General features: G+C 51.0%; 1 protein-coding gene across 1 annotated transcript in view; it reads right to left on the bottom strand.

Annotated features, from left to right (window-relative positions):
* MAP4 (microtubule-associated protein 4) overlaps nt 1–20253 on the bottom strand; it is a 124408-nt gene that overhangs the window by 731 nt on the left and 103424 nt on the right. The window contains exons 15-21 of the mRNA XM_009885683.1: nt 18446–18623; nt 14898–14957; nt 14406–14728; nt 12012–12140; nt 10417–10509; nt 5571–5652; nt 3453–3565 (exon numbers count right to left, since the gene is read on the bottom strand). Of these exons, the coding sequence (XP_009883985.1) occupies nt 3453–3565; nt 5571–5652; nt 10417–10509; nt 12012–12140; nt 14406–14728; nt 14898–14957; nt 18446–18623 (978 nt within the window). The remainder of the gene's footprint in view (nt 1–3452; nt 3566–5570; nt 5653–10416; nt 10510–12011; nt 12141–14405; nt 14729–14897; nt 14958–18445; nt 18624–20253) is intronic.

The following is a 20253-nucleotide window of genomic DNA, read 5'->3' as shown; positions in this document are numbered from 1 at the left end:
CTGCAGCCCCCGTCGGCCCCACGTCGCTCCCTGGCAGCGCGTCCCAGTGCAGGCGGTGTGTCCCTGCCCACGGGGTCCGGAGCTCGGTGCCCTCTCCCCGAACACGCGCCTCTAACGCCCCGGGGACGGGGGACGGCCGAGGCAAAGGCAGACCGAGGCACATCGGCAGGACAAAAGCAGAGCGCTACGGGGTCCGAAGCGAAGAGGTGGTTTGGTCCACCGGAGTGACGTGGAGTGCGTTATCTGGGGAGACGTTTATCTGTACCAGAGCCAAACAATACATGGGAAATCCATCCCAAAAGAGGAAGGCCAAGTTGGGCACAAAGGACCTCATCCTCCCTCAATGCTGATGCTGGACTATGAACTGGGAGTGTGGTCTTTAGAGAAGACTCCGTCCTGGTCTGTTCTCCTGCCACAGCTGGTGACCCCACCTGGAGTCACCGACCCCTCCGAGCCTTGAGGAAGAGCTACGGTCTCACTGCCGTCAGAGAAGAGACTAACGCGCTGGTGGACGCGGGCCGAGAGTAACGCAGAGCCGCTCGGAAAGACATTCAGACACCGCCAACCAACACCAGGGCACGGCAAGCGGAGAAGATGTCACGCTGGACCACCCCGGTTCTGGGAAGGAGCAACCCATCCCACCGGGACATATCCTTGGTGCCACGTTCAGTAGGGAGGAGTACGGGGAGAGGGTGGCACATCCAGTCCGAAGCAGCTCTGCTCTTACCCCATGCCCTTACCCCACAAAGTCTTATCCATGGGGAATAAGGCTGCAGCGCTCTTCTCAAGACTACGTCCCTACAGCGCAAGGCGAGACAGCCAGGGACTGGCTCTGGACCCAACAAGCAGCAAAACCACCCAACCTTCCTTCTGGGGTCCCAGTTGCCACCCACGAACTGCCACCAACACCGCTATCTAGGTGCTTCTGCAGGAACTCCGGGGACTTGGATGATCCCCACAGCTCCACGAGAGCCACAGAGGGTACGTGAGCAGGAGGAGACAGTCCCTGAGCGCCACCTGCCCCGACGACAGCACTGGCAGAGGTGAGTGGGACGCGACAGGGAAACGATTTGGTCGCTGTATTGCAAAGCTCAGTAGTAGAGCCCCCAAGAAGTACTGGATGAGAGCGTCATCGACAGAGACTCTTTGCACCCATGAAGATAGAGAAAAAATATTAAAAAAAATAAAAAATCAGACTAATGCTGCAGAGGAAAGATTTTAGAACTTCAGTGAAAACCCGTTACCAGCAAATAGCACTGGGGTATGGACTGGACACTGCAGTAAACTGGAAGAGCCAGGCGCCGTTACGGGAAGTTCCCCAACGCACCAGCGGCTTCTCTAGTTCCTTTCAGCTCTGCACTGAGCGCCGGTTTGCCAGGCTGAACTCCACGTAAAGGAGGTCATCCTCCCCCTCTGCTCTGCCCTGGGGAGGCCACATCTGGAGCGCTGTGTCCAGTTCGGGGCTCCCCGGGTCAGGAAGGACAGGGAACTGCTGGAGAGGGTCCAGCAAAGGGCTATGGAGATGCTGATGGGACTGGAGCATCTCTCTGATGAGGAAAGGCTGAGGGACGTGGGGCTGTTCAGTCTGGAGGAGAGAAGACTGAGGGGGGATCTTATCAATCCTTCAAGGGAGGGTGCCAGGGGGATGGGAACAGTCTGTTTCCAGTGGTGCCCAGTGACAGGACAAGAGGTGACGGTCAAAAACGTGACCATAGGAAGTTCCATCTCAACATGAGGAGGAACTTCTTTCCTGTGAGGGTGGCAGAGCAGTGGCACAGGCTGCCCAGAGAGGTGGGGGAGTCTCCCACTCCGGAGCCATTCCAAACCCGCCTGGACGCCGTCCTGTGCCACCGCTGGAGGTGACCCTGCTCTGGCAGGGGGTGGCACTGGGGGAGCTCCAGAGGGCCCTTCCAACCCTCACCAGTCTGGGATTCTGTGACTGGAGACGGGAGAGTCCTGATGCGTCCCCAGCACATACTCTGGCAGTCACCTCTTGCCTTGTTTTAACGGGGATGATGAAGCACACACTGAACGTACTTGTGAATTCTGCTGCATGATCTGCTCTTCAGGAGAGGGATTATTTCCTTCAAATTCACACGGCGTTTAAGACAATAGCTCAACCCGGCTGAACTCTAAACCCTTCCACAACACAAAAGTGCTCAAAGAAAACAACGCCGGGACAACGGAGAGAACTCAGTGTTTAGAAGGGTTTTCTTCTCCTCCGCCTGTCTATCCCGCTGGGGGCAAAGTCGTATTTTACCAGTTATGATGCCAGAGCATCATGTTTTCTCCCCTTCCAGAGGTACCACCAACTGGTTCAGAAGCAGCGGCGTTTCCCATAAAATCCCCAGCACCGGGGAGAACCTACGCGTAAGCCCCGGCACCGCTCTCATCGTTACGTGGCGTGATAGGTCAAGCCCACACATCCCTCACTGCGGTCAGTCAAGCGGGGGCGATTTCCCTCCCCTAAGCACAGATGTCGCGTCGCGGCAGCGAGACCTGCAATTTGCAGAGCGGAGGCTGGGGGCAGTTTGTGTTCTCATGGGGAGAAGCGCTGAATCACAGCGACGAGAGAACACCGATCCTTTCTTATCCTCACCCAAAGGGCCTCTGGGCCGGGCTGGAATTTGCTCCTGGGAGCTGCAAGGTGCTGTCTCCCCGCACGGAGCATCTCGCTCGCACCAGCTTTGCTGGGGGTAAAAAAAAAACCCAAAAACCCCAAGGGGAGAAAGGGCCACAGGCAGCTTCTGTGGTGGGCTCAAAGCTCATAGAGGAGAGGCTGAGAGAGTTGGGGCTGTTCAGCCTGGAGAAGAGAAGGCTCCGGGGAGACCTTATTGCCGCCTTCCAGTGCCTAAAGGGGCTCCAGGAGAGCTGGGGAGGGACTTTTTACTGGGGCGTGGAGTGACAGGACGAGGGGGAATGGCTTCAAACTGGAAGAGGGCAGGTTTAGATTAGATATCAGGAAAAAATTCTCTCCAGTGAGGGCGGTGATCCCCTGGGGCAGGTTGCCCCGAGAAGCTGTGGCTGCCCCATCCCTGGAGGTGTTCAAGGCCAGGTTGGACGGGGCTTGGGGCAACCTGGGCTGGGGGGAGGTGGCCCTGCCCAGGGCAGGGGGGTGGAACGAGATGATCTTCAATATCCTTTCCAACATAAACCATTCTATGATTCTACGATCCTGGCTCTCAGATTCTTCGAGGGAGGATGCAGATGCGCAGCGTGAGCCCTGAGTAACAGCTCGCAGGGAACCCGTTCGGGCAGGGCACAGAGCTGGTTCTCAGCTCTCTCCTCTTCCCCTCATACTTACTCCTGGGGTTGACAACAGAGGCCACAGAAATAAGCAGACGGCTATAAAAAAGGCTGGGGGTGGAGAAGCTGCGCTACACCACCAGCAGGACAAAGAGAACAACCAAATTTAAACCCTACTCTGATGTGCCGGAGCTCGCTGCACCCACCTTCACGGTTCCTCCTGCTGGCAAGTGTCCCACGTTGTCCAGAGAACCCACTTTGGCTTGGGCCTTCTCCTTGAAGTTCAGTTTCTGGTTCTCAATTTTGACATCTCCTCCCCCTGGAAGAAGATTGTGCCAGAGTGAGTTTATTAACGTCTCCAGAACAGTCCCACCTGAGTTCTGTCCCCTTCCCACCCCCTCCGCGGAACCACTGGGCACCCAACATACTTTGGAGGAGGGATGTGACCAAGTCAGTCATTCGGTATCTCAATCTCTCTCCAGTTAAGGTTCAGTTTAAAAACTGGCAAGATCAGAGCTGGTGACTCCCACCTGCGCAGGCCAGGCAGGACTGCGGGCAAGCAGGGCAAAGCCCTGGAGATGCCCTCAGGGGGAGACGGACAGGCTGGAAGACATCCTCACGCCTGACTATAGATCTGCTCACGAATCCACCTCCCCCAGCAGAGGTGCAAAAAGCCAGTCCCGATCCCACCCTGGTGGGTTTCCGACGGCTAATGCCAGCTGCCCACTCCTCTCCGTGTCCCCGGCCAAGGTCTCGGCCAGCTCAGCCCGTCTGCGGAGTCATCGGTGCCGGGACACGTTCTGCTCCTTTTCGTTAACTGCCTTTCTTTGCTCGTTATCCCTCCCCACTCCCACTCCATCACCGGCAGCCGTAGGACTGCCCGGACCGAGAGCTCCTCCCTGGCACCGACGCAGGTGCCACTGCTCGGACGGCTCCGGAGGCGGCCACACAGGCGGGGAGAAGCCAAGCGTGGCAACCGGACGGACACTTCAGGTTCAAGAGAACATGAAGGTCAGAACAACAATTTCTAGCAAAATGTTTCTAGATTTGGAATGCTGCAGTTCCCGTTAATAAATAAGACTGTACGTGCAGTCCATATTCCAGCAGGTTTCTCAAAAAAAAAAAAAAAAATCCTATTTAAGTACTGCTCAGCTCAACTTTGCTCCCCAGTGACATCACTCAATCCTCAGCCCTCCGCACTTCGGAAGGTTGGCACGGCCAACGATGGAAGCCGACTGCTTCGGTCTAACAAAAAATCAGTTAAAACATCTGACAACAGATAATTCTGGATGGATTATTCTGCTTTAATCAGCCCTGGACAAGAGCAGTTATTGTGGCGCAGAGCTCGTTATTACAGAGCACTGAATAAGCAGAGGTCATGTTTGTGGCACCACGTTCTCAAAGCGGGAGCGCGTTTCGAGGCACTGAAGCGCGGTGCTCGGTGTATAAGGTTGAACTGCTTTCAACCGAACAGGCTGGCAGAACGGGTGCAGGAAAGTCCCAGGAGCAGACAAAGAGAAGCTTGTAGTATTTGTTTTCAGCTTTGGTCAGCAAAATTTGTCCCCCGTGCACGGATGTTGGATTGCCAGGAGTTTTCCCGTCCTCAGATACAAACCAGCAGAAGTCGGTGAACCGACCGTACCTGAGGATGCTCCAAAGGTACGGGTCAAACAATCCGCCTACAGCCACCGGACCTCGAGCTGGAGACTCGCCCACGCTCCGGCTGAGCGGTGGGCTGGGCTCAGGGAACCCGAGATCCGCCGGAATTCACGCAGAGTAATTGCTGCATTCTCAGTGGGGAGCAAATAATTTCTGCACACTCATCCCATAATACGTCGTTAAAGAGCCAAAAGTGCTTTATGTAAGACAGGAGCTGCTACTGAACCAAAGGCTGAAGAGACCCTTCTATCTGCCGTGAAGAACTGGAGGGAAGTTACTTGATCCTTCCATAGCGCACACGTTCAGAGAGCACCAAAGCTCTCTGCACGCAGGGATGAAGCTTCCCGACTTCTGGAATGATCATGGTAAGTACCCACTTTTTTTTTTTTTTTCTTTTCTTTTTTTTTCTTTTTCAAATGGGGAGGGAAAAGGAGAACTGAGTCAAAGCAGCAGATTATCTTCACAGGCAAAATGAAATCCCGCATCTCCTAATCCCCTTCTCCGCTGATGAAACCACCAGGAATCGCTAAGAACTTAGAGAGCACTTCTCAGATACTCCCCGAGAGCAGCAAACCCTTTAATCTACTTCACTTGCAATCCAGGACTCCGTTTAAATGGCTTGCAATATTTACAGACAAATCATGAGGAAACGGTAAAATTCCTACCTGGCTTATGCTTGATATTTGCTTTAGAGCCACACTTGGAGGACACTTTGGAAAGGTCAACTTTCTTGTTCTGGATCTGCACCTAAAGAGGCAAAAAGAAACAACTCAACAGAGAGAAACATTTCCGGCGATTCCGGAAGCCAAAGGACCATCTCAACCCCATCAGGTCCCCCGTAGCGCACCCGCATCCCTTTTTCACCCCTATTATATTTCCGTCCTGATTTCCCAGCCACCGCGCGCCCAACGCTACGGGCGGCTTCGGCGGTATCTGAAGGCCTGCGCCAGCCGCAAGTGGTTAATGCGAGCAGACAGAAATCGAGACCAGATAAACCTAACAGATGGGCGGCAACCAGAAATGGGAGTCTCGACTTCACGGCACATCCACGGAGTAACAAAAGCTCTTGGGAGAGGGACCCAAAAGACGCCAATCCCATTGCCGTGTTCCCCAGACCGTTCCTGCCCGGCGCCGGCTCTGAAGACACTGCCCGTTGTCCGGGCAGCTCCCGACGGTCACCAGGAGAGATGTCATCTCACGGTTCTACTCGGCCGCTCTCCAGCTGTAGGGTCAGAGCCGTGCCGCCAGCTCCAGCTTTTTCTCTCTACCATCTCCAGTGCGCAGAGCGACCCACGTCCGACCCAGGCTGTGCGCGCAGCCTCCTCCCAGCGGTCCTTCCTCCCTGCTGAGAACAGGCCACCAGGAAGGACCATCGTGCCCAGATGGAACAAACTGCTCGAAGAAGCTCTCCTCCTCAAAGGCAAAACAGCGGGAGCAGGGAAGCTCTTTCCCAGTATTACTCCCTTTGGCCCCATTCTCCCAGTGACTTGATCCCGGCACACAAAACCTTCAATGAAAAAACGGTCGGTGATGCCGTCAGGAAATCATGAGACATTCGTGACTCAGTAAATGACCTTTTTCCAAGCCAATGAGCCAGATGTTCCAGCACGGTGTTTGTGGGCATCAGTTTGAATTTGGGAAGAAGCGTCTTCTCTGGGGTAGGACAAAGGTGGAGACAAAATGTCACAGATTTTATGTCTTTTTGCTGGAAAAAATATTTCATCTCCGACACTTGGACCAAGTGCATTGCACAGAGCCCCATTTCTGCCATCTTTAAAATTCCTCCAGGTGGAGGACAAATTCCCCTATCCCAGAATTAATTTGTTGTTTAACTACTCGGAGAACTGTCATTTCATACAAACACAGGATAATTCATACTGGAAGGAACTTCTGGTCGTCTGGTCTAAACCCATGCTAAGTTGACATTATAACTTCCCATGGGGAAAATCGGGGGGGTTTTTGGTAGTAACGTTCAAAGGATCACCTCTGCCAACCGTGTCAGCAACCACCAGCTGGCACCTCCGCGCGCAGACGGTTCTGCTACAGATCGTCTCGCAGAGAAAACGAAAACCTTTCTTTTTGAATGCGACAAGCATTCGCTCGCTCGCAAGCTGCTCGAAAAGCTTAGTGAGAATTACCGTGATAATTTGCAAGACGTCTTTTCTCGGGAAGCATGAATCCTCCTAGTACTTGGCGAAAAGGGGTGAGTCAAAGCCCTGATGTCTTGTTTGCTCAGGATTAGCAGAACGGCAGAGTTCAGCCTCCAGCTACGCCGTTCCAGGTCCGCGTCCCCTGACCCAGTGGCACCAGACGCTCCCAAGAGGGGAGATCACGGCTACTGAACTGGGTTTTCTCGCGGGTTGCCAGTAAAGTTACTACAGCTTTTATAACGAGGACTTGTTCGCCTGGAGCTGCAAGCAAGCGGAACTGATTTCACAGAATGCATGTGAAAATGATACCGTTTGTTATCAGCTGGGGTAGACAGACCCAGTTACGACTCCTCGTGATTTCACCTGGGGTGCAAACAATTACACCTAAATGGAAGCGTGTTCCTTGTAAGATCGCTAACCTTCGTCGTTTTGAGTTTGCAACGGGAGACACGGCTAAAGGCTTGCGTTTACAGAGCCAAATACTCAGACTCCGGTGCCGGAACCAAACTTTAGATGCGAAAGTTTGATACAGAGGCTCAGATGGGAAGTGTCATCCTCATCCCTTTTCCGATTTTCTACCTCTGACCGTTTCCCAATCCAGGTAAGCAGCTCAAGCCAAAGGGCAGAGAAACATATATACATTCCAAACCACCTTGTTAAATCTTCAACGCTCGCACTTTGTAAAATCTACCTCTTCACTGCTGCTTTCTTTGAAAAGAGAGGGGGGAAAAAAACTAAAGAACAACAAAAGCTTTTACCCAGGAAACCTAACCACGTTTGTGTCAAGATATTTCTGGCAAATATAACGTGAGTAGGAACGATATCTACTGCTTTCGAACGTGTTTTCTTGGGTAACTTGGAAGGGAGGAGAAATTCCCTCCGTGTATAGAAGGCAAAACGGGTCCGCAGGGTGCACCAGCGAGGAACCACTTCACTTCGGTAGGATGTCCATCCCTTCTACCAGAGCGACCCTAAAGCTGCATCGTGATTTGCTGCTAACCACAGCTCTCCTCCCCAGCACCCCTAAAAGCTTTCACTGAAGCCACAGACAGAACGAGGGACCTTCCGGACATCCCCCCATCAGCAGTGCGGTTCAGGAATTAACCACTCGGAAGTCTTCTATCATCAGAAGCGATCAACGTAACCATCTGAAGAAGAAACCATCTGGGAAGAGGACACTTAATATCACAGCGCCCCAAAGGGAGCGAGCAGATATAAAAAGGAATAAAAGGCAACGTTTTTAGAGGGAGCCAGACCGGCCTCTGCGCCCCGTCGACTCACGCCGGTACTGCCCGCGCGGGGTGTGGGGGCGTCGGGCGGCCGGCAACGACTGCCTGAAGCTGCTTTGGGGACCTCGGGAACCTGGAAATAAGCAGCACTTTATTCTCAAAACGAAAAGCTGAAGTAGTTGAGGAAGGAGAAGAAGTGCAGTGGTAAAAGGAGAGCGCGGAAGAAGAGGAAAAGAAAGCAGCACACGCTCGTCCCCTAGAGGTGGGGATGTCCCCAGGACAGGACAGCGATAATCGGGCGAGGAAAATATCCCCCACACTTAAATCACATTTCTGTTGGCCTCAAAAAAAAAGAGAAGGAGCAGTATGTGTGATGCTCGTTGTCCACTAAAAGGCTATACGGGGCAGGAGCGGCAAAATTAAAGCGGCTGATTGATAAACTACGGCTCCTTCGAGCGCAGGGGCAGTTCAGTCACAAGAGCTGCGCTTCAACGGCAGAGCCAAAGGGACTTCTGCCACAAACCACCGATGAGACGTGGACAGTCTGATCCGAACTTGAGTGAGAAAACCAGGTGAAATATGCAGTAGGAACAGAAATGTGAACAGCTGAAAAAAAAATACTACCGAGTCACCTAACTGACACGATGGTCTCCACCTCAGTTTTTCTTTCTACGGTGCAGAGAACTCTCCTGCACAAGCACGTCTACGGGAAGCTCCACACACACGTAAACATCGCGTGAAGCGTGGCATCATCAAAGAAGAACGGCAAATCCCACCGCTGGTGAGAATCCACAAACCGGAGGGCAGCGGAGACGCGCGTCCAGCGACTCCCAGTGCGGAGCGAAGCTTAGTTAAGCGCGTGACTTCAACATCTACCTCCTACCATCTCGGCACCCGACCCGTAGAGAGCAAGTTTAAGAAGCCAGATTTGGTTGCCTCTCGCAAAGATTTAAAGGAAGGATCGGTCGTGCAGGGTAAAGGTTCAGCCAGACAAACACAGACATATTTCCCAGGAAAAGCGGCGACAGCAGCTTGCAGCACAGGCCCTGCGTAGCATTTCACCAGACGCCACGCAGGAGGCGCTGACTACACAGCAACAGCGGGTCTGGCCCCAGGAATTGAATATTTGCACCTCCCAACACCACGCGAAGCGAAGACGCCGGGAGTTTCGCTGGTGCTGGCTCTGGGCGCAGAGAAAGCGTCCCGAGATGCGAGAGCGGGACATGGCTCCTCGGGAACTCGGCGTATTTAGACACCGATGGAAAAAACGTCCTTGGGCTTAAGTATTTCGGTGTCTTTTTGAAACCATCCCGGCTTTGTGTTCCTGCAAGCCATCCCCAGTACGGACAGGCCAGCGCAGACCTGTTAAGGCAGCAGAGCTTTGCCCAGAAGGAAACAAGCCCGCCGACCTACAGTCACGTTTTCAAAAGCTTTAGGATGGAGATAGTTAACGCTTTCAGGAGGTCATACTCCAACCCAAGTACACAGACATTACAAGATTAGCCTTCTATTTTAATCAGCTCAACTCTGCTGCCAGAGACACCGGGAGCCTTTAAATTTAGAAATCAATCGCAGCTCAAAGATTAAGTCCCACCGTCTTTTCCTCCTCCTTTTTCGAAGTCTCCCTTCTTCGGAAACAAGAAGTGGACTTAGCCTGACTCGGGCTTGCTCTGTTAGCCAGTGGAGAGTAACAGGCGCTTCTAAGCCACAATTCGTTCCACCTAAAAAATAAATCAGCCATCTAAAGCAGGTCAGAGGAGTGATGAGGCGCCTACATTGACCGGGGAGGGAATCCACGGTGAACCAACTCCTGGGGTCAACGATGTGCACGTCCTACGTCTGGTCGTGAATACCACATCAGTCTGGTCGTGAATACCACGTCAACCGGGCGAGAAACAGGTCAGCTGTATTTATAGTACTACGAAACACGACACAGACTTTCAACCTAGCATCCCACGGGGAAGGGGGAAATAATAAATAAATTCTCCAGCCTACATGCATTATTTCCAGAAGCCCTGAAACTCCGCCACACCTCTCTGCCTGAAACACAGCATTTGTAAGGCTGACACATAAAAACATAGTACAAGAGAAGGAGTTAGTAGAAAGACAGCTTGCCCAGAGCCCATACTTACATTCCCACCTCCAGGGACATGCTTAATATTGTCCTTGGAACCACACTTGGACTGAACATGGCTGTAGTTCGCTTTTTTGGAGACTATCTGGACCTGGAACGTTACAGAATGGAAAACAACACAAGGGAAGAGGACTGGTTAGAGTTGTCATACGGCAGGCTGGAGCGGATGCTCTAACACGGCGGATAAACAAGGAGTTGTGTTAAACTCAATCCGACTTTAGTATTAGGTGTGAAAGCAACTGAGGAGGAGAGTGAGAAGGAAAAAAAAAAAAAAAGTGAACGAAAACGAGAGGCTGCACAGACAGTGTTAGTGCGAGAGCGTGAGCGCTACGTGAAGACTGCTGCTCCCCGTCCCGGCCGGGGGAGCATCGCCTGCCCGCGAAGGGCCGGGGTCGCCCACGTGCCCCCGGGAGCTCTCTGCCGAGAGCCGCCCCAGGGCAGGGAGAGCCAGCGCAGCCGCCTCCTTCCGCCACGGCTCCAAGCCGTGGGGCCACCACTGCCACCGACGCCACCGACTCCTCGTCTCCGCACCGCTGCCTGGATGGACTCCAGCCTTGGGTAACGGCTTCCCAACCCGCCGGGCAGTACCGCCCGCCCGGTCCGAGAAACAATTCTTGCGATGAAGGTTCGCCTTCGGTTAGATTTGAATCAGACGAGTCTGACGTTAATTAAATTGTTTCTCCCGTAAAACTAAAATGATTCGGGACTTTTTCAAAATACAGAAGGAGTCCGCGAAGCGAGCGTTTCCTCCCAAAGGCAGTACCGGAGTTGGAGTCCCATCCCCGTGATTACAACAGGTTAGTTAGGACACACAGCACAGAACGTGGCAGAAGCTGCATCTAAAGTACCTTCTAGTAAGAGGTGATAAATCGGAAGCACAAAAGGAATCACGTTCTCACTTGAGCAGGTTTCCAAAAGCTCCTTAGCCAGTTCAGAAAGACTGGATTCAGTGCAGGAAAACGTACTGGTGCCGTGGCAGTTTATAACGGTTTACTGACAAATCCCATCCAGTCATTAAGAGGCTGCCTGACGATACCCAAATTAAACCGGCACATACCGCCTCGCTCCCCATCCCCTTCTGCTGAAACACCACGTCACGACAGCTTCGGAGGAAGCCCTCAAACGGTGACCGCCTAACGCACGGAGTTAAAGAGTTTGGCTATAACTGGGGCGGGAATATTGCAAGGAAAAAATAAAAATAAAAAGATGAAGTCCTTAATATTCTGCGATCTTAAAAACAAGCAGCGCTGAACGGAAGCGCTCTCTTCCTACGTACAGACCGGGGCTGTGTACGGAGAACTGATCTTACGGGAAACCTCCGACTCAAAGTTACCTGAAAGTGAAAGTGGGGGATCTCTCCTCTGAAAATATTAACGTTTACGGCAGGCGTGGAAAAGATACGTACGACCGCGGTCTCTGAACGTGTTTAACCGCGAACAGCTCAGGGTTTACAAGAAAGAATCGGGAAAGTGTCTGTGCGAGGAACAGTGACACTGACAGGAGAAAGCAGAAGAGTTGAAGAGAAGGGAAAGTGACTCAAAATGGAAATGTTTTCCTCCATCTCCCACAGAGAAAAGTCTGAAATAAACTCACTTTCCCATTGGGCTGTTTTGGGGCACCCTCTTTTGAAACGGTTGGTTTAGTAGTAGCCATTTTAGAGACCGCATTGGGTTCAGACTTTCGTGCAGCAGCGGCCGATTCGGGTTTTTTCTCTATTTTCCCCTAGATGGAGACAAAGGGATGATTTCAACCAGCAAAAGCGAAAACGTGGGCAGGAGAGTACGGGAACACGAGCTACCCAGATCAACTCAGCAGAGGACAACCCAGGAGAACTTCTTACGTGCTGTAATCCTCAGGCAAAATAGAATCCCGCGCCCAGGAACGTTAAACTGAGGGGGGGGAGGGGAAGCAACATCAGACCGGGGATGAAACGGGCACCCCGGGGGTCATCCAGCAATGATTAAGTTCTCCGGTTCTCAAAAAGCTCACAGGTGCCCTTCCCGGGGGCACCTCGTGGTTTCCCCAGCGGTGACGCTGGCAGGTTCCAAGTGACCCCAGTACACCGTATTCTGCCAAAAAAAAAATGACACCCAATCTTTTAGTAACCCCAGGGCCGCCCAGGCTCACCTCCGTCACACGGAGGACACGAGACAGGTCACTGGAGGCAAACACACCCACTGGCTGCTCTGCTTTGCCCTGGAGCTCCGCGAGCTCTGCCGGCGGCGGACATACAGTCCTTTCTGGTCTCGCACCCGCACGCCGACCTGACTCAGGCTCAGAGATTTAGTTTTTAAGTAATCAAACGCGGGTGCAGCCAGCTAATCCAGCCGAGCAGAAAACCGAAAGAAAAATTTACAGGTTTAAAAAAAAAAATAAATTAAAAATCAATAACTACCTGAGAACATCCATTCTTCCGCTAATCTAGATCCAGGTAAGCGCAGCAGAACTTGAATTTTCTGGGGGGTCAGCATAAACCCTGTGTTGTACTAACCTACCAGCAACAGACCCCCAGCGCTCCGAAGGCATTCTCATACTCTAAAAACATCCCCGCATAAGTAAGGCTACGAAAAGGACAATTTTCTTAAATGCGCAATTGTTAGGATTCAACAATTTATGAAAATATTTCAAACCCAAAGGACAGTACAGTCAAACGTAAAAATAAATGCCCTTAAACTGACACAATAACCCTGTAAGCTAAAAAGCTCTGCACTCCTCAGAACCCTGGCAGCGTTTAGAACCGAACAATCTCAGGTGTTCTTTCTGAGCGGACGGCAGAAGCTTTTCTGAACGGCTCTTTGGTTTCCAGCCACAACTCACGGCGTACGAAAGGGTTTTCCCCCCCTCCGCCTGCCTCCAAGTTTTTCGGCAGCCTTGGTTTGCCACTTCCAGAAACTCCGGTTTTGGGGAGAGGAGACGTCTGTCCTCCGGCCCTCTAAACTCTGAGGAGCGGGAGTATGATACTGCGCAACTAAGATACTCTTAACTCTGCGGAATAAACCCCCGCTGCATCGCTGCCGCACACCGCCGCAGCCCAAGAACGCCCTGGATTTTCACGAAGGCTCCCGGCAGGAACCGTGCTCTCCTGGCACCAGATTCAAGCTCCGCGCCCAGTTAGTCATTACTGCAGACCCGCAGCAAAGGCGAGCGGGCAAACTGGTTCCGCTTTGCGGAAATCAGAGCCCTCTGACTACGGGCGAGCCGCTAACGCCTTTGGTCAGGTAGAGATGGGCGCATCCGTTCTGCAATAGCCAATAAAGGTTTTAGGATTATGCAGACCCCCAAAATTATTTAAACCCTCAGAAGAGGGCTACGGGTCTGTCCCTAAACCTCTATCATTTGCGTGGCAGATGTTCACAGTGAAAGCGTATTTGAAGGCCACTGCTGCTCGAGAGCCTCAAGTTCTATCTATATCTATGCTTCTGCCTACCGCTCATGCCACACTACCCTCTTCTCCCCTTGTGGCCACCGGAGGTTATCTGAAGAGCAGCGTCTGTAGACCCGTTTCATTTCCGCCTGACACACTGAACAGAGTCCCCGTTCCCAGAACCGGGAAAGGTGCTCTGGAACTTGCTCCTGAATCCAGATTTCCTGCATCGCGGGGCGTTATTCCACCTTCCGGACCATTCCGCAGACTCAATTCCTCTATTCAAAGGCCAAGTTTGGGAACGTAGACAAGGTTTTGAGCTTTCAATATCAACTAGTTTCTATGTCTGGATGTACGACAGGAAAACAGAACCCCAGAGTTTTGAATTCCTGTACATACGCCAGTAAACACCAGGAAGGCTCTTAGGGTGGATTCCTTCTGTACACTACTGTCACTGCCTTGTTAATGCCTCGTGCGTAACCCAGAACCCAAAGAGGAACTCCGCGGAGCATAAATGAGAAGAGCAGTGAGGATACAGCCACCACAATTAGCAAAGAGCACCCCTAATGCTTAAGAGCTACCGTTCCAAAGCGCGTATCGTTACCGAGTTTGAAGGATCTTACCTTTCCTCCACCAGGCTGATGTTTAATATTATCTGTCGATCCGATTTTGGAACGTACGTTTTTCAGGTCCGGAGCAGAAACGCTGCTGGTTGGGCGAGGCGGCTTGGAGACAGTGCTGGGTTTAGTCGGAGCCTTAGTAGTTGTTTTTTTAGCGTCTGCTGTTGCGGTTGAGGTTGTGGTGGGTTTGGTTGCGGCAGGCTTGGGTTTGGGCCGGCTGGTGGCCGCTCCAGGTACAGCAGGAGCGCTGGAAGCGGTGGTAGAAGGAGTGGTGGCGCTACTTTTTACTGCGTTTCCAGTAGCGCTCTTCGGGCGGCTCAAGTCTGCTACAACGATCACAGTGATAATTGAAGGGAAGAGGAGGGGGGGGGAAAGATGGGTCAGACGCCATTTACACAAACCTTCTCAGGGTCCTACAGGTGTAGAGCGGTGCGCTTAACAAACCCAGCCCCCGGCAAGGAGGAGCTGATGTAGCTGGAAACTGCACAAAGTTACCTGATGGCGACTTTGCAGAGGTCTTCTTCGCATCCGCGGGCTTTGCATCGGTCTTGATGGCTGCCCAACACAAAACACACGGATGAGTATTTCAGGTGAGAAGTCTGGAGTCCCCCACAGGTTCCCCCAGAGGTCAGGAGCTCTCCACAGCTTCGCCTATACCGACGGTCCTCTTTACCCGCAGTCCCCATGTCTAACACGCCGCTTGAAACAAAGCGTCTCAAGAACGACCCCGCTCCGTGGGAACACCGGGCTGAGCTCCTCCCCATCACCGCAGCAAAACGTACTCCCCTTTTCCAGCAAAAGGATCAATTCATCAAAAGGATCATCGTTCAGCGACGCAACACCTGGGGTACGCTTTGCATTTGGTTTTTTCTTAAACAACTTTCTGAATCCGACAGCGCCCGCTAACACTTTAATCCCGCCCCAATTTCATTTCTTAAAAACAAAACCCAACCAAGAAAAGCTCCTTTCTTTACTAAAGAGCAAAAGCAATCCCACATTTCTCCAGCTATAACCTCAGCGTTAGTGCGAGGTCAGTTCTAACCAATGCCAGTTTTCTTGCACAGAAGTTACTGCACACATTTCGGTCCCTATTACAATTGTCTAAACCCCCAAATCCATCACGAAACTGAACTGTGCCTTTGGGCAAACAGCAACGACCACAACCTGATCGCATTCCACGCAGAGGACCGCCTAAACCAGGAACGCATCTGTATTTCTCAAAGCGGAAGAAAACCACACGCGGCATTGATCAAGGCAAAACCCACCGACTGAAAAATATGAACGGAACCTTATTTTAAGGAGCTCTTTGAGAATTAAATTGTAGCTTTTTTACTATCGCTGACAAACAACTTTAGCTCAAATCCGCTTCGTTTCAACAGCCAAAGGAAGGCAGCATTAAAACCAAATAGATGGGGGGAAAAGAAAAATCTGTTAGAAATTAGGAAAAACCCCATCTTCTAATATTTAATTTCCATTAACAGTCTTAGATTTTTCGATAAAGTCAAGTAGCTGACAGGGGACCTTACGCAACGCCAATCTAGAAAAGAGCGAGTGAAGGAGGCAGATAAGCATAGTTCGAGTTAGTCCGGATCTTTCCATGCCGACTTTGCTAAAAGCATTCAATTAAACACCCCAGATGAGATAGCAGCTAATGAGATGAAGCACATTTGGATAATTTAATAAGGCCTAGAGGATAGATATACAATTAATACCAAACACTTCAGAAAAGGTCCTGTCAAACCAACCTAATCTCATTCCTGGAGACCACAACTTTAATTGGGGAAACTGTATGGACAGAACAAACTCGGTTTGGTACAAAGGCAGGAGGACTAATATGCAGCTAATACAGAAAGCGATGTTATTGCTGGTCGTGTCAGCGGGGAGCCAAATGCTGGAACAGCTCTGTCCGTGTTAGTAGCATGCGATGTGGAAAACCTGGAGAATGAGAAAGCTACTGGGAAAATGGTCTGTCAATGGCAGTCAAAGCTTTTGATCTTTTTCCGATCGGAAAGAGAGAGAGGCGGTTTTGTTCAAACATTAAAGTCGTTTTCACAGGGGAGGAAAAAAACTAAAAAAAAAAAAAAACACCAAAAAACCCCAAGCACCACAGAACCCATAGCTCTCACTGAGAAAGTGACTGACCTGAAAAACCCCTTATCATTTCAAAACAAGCCACCGATGACACATTTTTAAACAGCGATAATGACTAAACGCTCGAGCAAACCCCAAGAAAACGAGCGTCTATCTTCTGACGCCTGAAAAGCAAGAGCAGACGTCCTTCCAAAATATCACCTTTAGCCAGAAACTCACTGTCCGGCTCAATGCTCCGTAACGAGAAACTAAATTGGGATCAGAAGAGATCGAGGTCTCCGCCACCTACATCTACGCATCTAGCCCAAGTTGCACGTGCTCAACCTAAACTGAATCATCGATGTTTTGGCTCGTTGCGATTCCCCTTCAGACCCCACAGCACCGTTGTTCCTCCGTCACACCCTTGCCTTCTCCTCTGCCAAACCAGGACTCCCTTCTCGTACCCCTCGTGCCTCCTCCGTGCACTCCCAGCTGCCGACAAAACAGCTTTAACTCCCTGGGGAGGTTCTCCAGCTGACCTCCTCTCTCCCTCGCCCACCCAGTTCTCACTGTACTTTGGCAACGTCCCACCACCCGCGCTGCCGCAGAAGCCTCTTCCTCTGTACATCTCGCCACTTGGAACAACCTTCCCGCATCTCCGCATCGCTGACTCCGTCTCCTTTCAAATGTCATCAGAAAACGCTTCTTTGTTCGCGTCTCAATTTTGGAAGGAGACATTAACCAAACTCATTAAAACACGTTAAGCATTCCGGGCCACAGTCTGCATAAAAGACCACACAAAATCAATTTTACCAGGATGTCCGCAGGATCAGTTAAGATACGCGGCTCTCGGAAAGTGCAAGGCTTCCTCTACACTTGATTAATTCTATTTTCCCCCAGAGCATGAAGTATGGAATGCACATCTAGCCTAATATATTCCAACATAGTTAAAACGTTACTATTCTTTCGGGAAAGACGGGTTATGAATTCATGCTTTGGGACTCCGAGAACAAAGCCACCAATACGCGTTATTAGTTTTACATGTTTATTGGCAAATTTTGCCAATCAGGTCTAGGCATTTGAAGACTCGAGAACATTTAACCGTATTTTTATCCGACGTTGAATCTCTCAAGCGCCACTAAAATGAGTGAAAACACTGCGTTCGAGACGCTAAAACGCCGCTCGTGTTTCAGGCTGACTGCGTTAAACTCATGGGAAGTTCCCTCTTTGGCAACAGTAGGAGTGGGATACAGTTTTCCAACGAAGCTGAGGCGATTTCAGCTCCAAATTCCGCCTGCGCTAGTAAAAAACCCTCCGCTCCTCTTCAACCTTCTTTGGTTCTCAGATGCACTACTTTGAGCGCTTCAAGTCTTCTTCCGGAGATTGGCTTTTCCCAAGTTTTAAATTGGTTTTAGGGTTTATTTTGTTACTACGGCAAAACACAAAGGTAATAGCTTCTTCTTTCTTAACTCAAGCGTGTTCAGTAAGTGTATTAACCCCGAATCACACAGAGTTGAGAAAGTCATTCAGATTTGGTTTTAGAAGCAGCAGCCCCGGACACAAAAAAGCTGTCCTTCGGTCTGTGCTGTGGCACAGGATCTCTCGCCTTGTGCTGTGTTAAAAAGGTGGATATTTTGGCTATCGCTACCCTTCAAGTCAGCTCCTGACCGACAGGTCGGCCGGTTCCCACCTCACGGAAGTGCTCCTTAACAGCGGCCGCACCTTCTCAGAAATGGCTACATTTCAAGGTTTGGGTTTTTCTCCTTCTTTTGAACCGGAAGATCACAAGTTTGTTTACCAGGAGACTAATTTTAATAAAGCGATGGGGCCACAGGATGAGGTAGACACAGGAGAAAGCAGCCAGCGTGCTGGAAGACGCGAGAATTCCATCGGAGCGTGAACCAACGGCGCTCCTCAAACACAAACCTGGTTAGAAAGCGAGATCTCCCAGAGAAAAACAAGAGAATACTTACACGTTGGCCTCTTCGGTGGAGAAGTAGCAGTGGTTTTCACGCCAGCAGCCGCGGTGACCGGCGATGCCGCCGTTGTCCTGGGGGGAGCAGGGGTGCTCCTGACAGTAGTTCTGGAAGTGGCAGCTGACGGAGGCTTTGAAGGTGAGGTCCGCTTCTCCGCGGTCTTCGCATCTGCAACCTGCAAACAAGCAGGCTACGTTAGAGCCAGTATTTCACCGAGAGCCTCTGCAAAGCGTTTGCCACCCAAAAGCCTGAAATAAACGGGAATTGTTTCAATTCTTCCACACATAAGCCAGGCGCTGCAACATTCTAATGCAGAAGATTAAAAATACCATGAAGGCACGCCGAAGGGACTGACTATATTCAGAGCAGGACACTGAGCACAGACCCCGCTGAATATTCGAATTCATCCAGATCCGTTTCAGCGTTGACGTGCGGCGCCGTTTACGGATGTGAACGAGGTTCCGATTTCTGAACGACACGGAAAACATCAGTCCCGTAGCGATACTTCTGGGAGAGGTTTCTTTCCTTCCTGAGCAGAAATGCCTCCTAAGCCGAGGCGGTGTTTATTACAACGCTGCGGACGTAAGAATTAGGTGCCCGCGGGTCGTTCCGCGCTTGGAAAACTATTTCATGTCTGTCCCTGGAAAGTCCCTTGTTTGTAAACTGACGGATCATTTAAGTATTAAAATACTGAGTCAATGCACGGAAAGAAATGAGGTGAGATTTGATTTCATCAAAAAGGGATTCAGCATCGCGCAAAACTTAAAACGGAAGACACCGGTTCACAGAAAAAGTACGGATTTACACCTGTGCTTTCACGCTCGCCGTTATTTTTATTGAGTTAGTTTTAAAAAACCACTCAAATGCAGTTATTTAAGCTTAAGTGTGTAGCAGAAACGCCAGCACCGAAACATCAACGGAAAGCTTCCGAAAGAGATTTTAACATTCTCTTTCAAATGTGAATTCTTCTACTATATAAGAAGTTAACATCGGGGAAAATTCAAGGGACGTTCCCCACTCCTAACACGCCGTGTGGATACCCTACTTCGGCTTTAAGATGCAACACTACGAACCGTCCACAAATCTTCTCTTATTGGAGAATTACAACCTCCAGTATTTCCCACGCACGTTAAGCGTAGGATCACTTCTCTTTCTACAGTTTTCGTAACGGCCAGACAATCACTGGGAAATACTGAAGCCTTCAAACGCATTCTTCCCCCCTCAGTATTAATATCTGAGCACTCCTTTCACTTTTCCCGTGCTCCGGTCTGGATTTAAGAGTTATCCTACGTTTGCAGTGTGTCTATATTTAAAACCCCCTCCTCCTTTAGCGACGGAAGGAAATAAAGAATTCCCTTGTGTACTTCGTGACAGTTCACGAGGAGAGCCGCGGTAATACAGTCGAGTTTAATTTCCTCCTCTGTGACGACACAATTAAACAGTTGGGACCTGACGCCAGAAGTGGGTTAATGGAAGCTGGCACTAATTACCGTGCAGCTCATAACACAGTGAATCCCCTTCCTGATCTCACCCTCCCATGATTAGCACTGCAGTTATGTTTGGTACGGGAGCTGGTAAGTGAACACGTAACTACGTTCTCAGAGCTCCCACAGAATCACGGAATGGTGGGGGCTGGAAGGGCCCTCTGGAGCTCCCCCAGTGCCACCCCCTGCCAGAGCAGGGGCACCTCCAGCGGTGGCACAGGACGGTGTCCAGGCGGGTTTGGGATGGCTCCAGAGGGGGAGACTCCCCCACCTCTCTGGGCAGCCTGTGCCACTGCTCTGCCGCCCACACAGCAGAGAAGG

Source organism: Charadrius vociferus, unplaced genomic scaffold, assembly GCF_000708025.1.
Source record: "Charadrius vociferus isolate BGI_N301 unplaced genomic scaffold, ASM70802v2 scaffold825, whole genome shotgun sequence".
Taxonomy (NCBI): Eukaryota; Metazoa; Chordata; class Aves; order Charadriiformes; family Charadriidae; genus Charadrius; species Charadrius vociferus.
The sequence above is the reverse complement of the archived record's forward strand: the minus strand, read 5'-3'. Positions and strand labels throughout refer to the sequence as shown.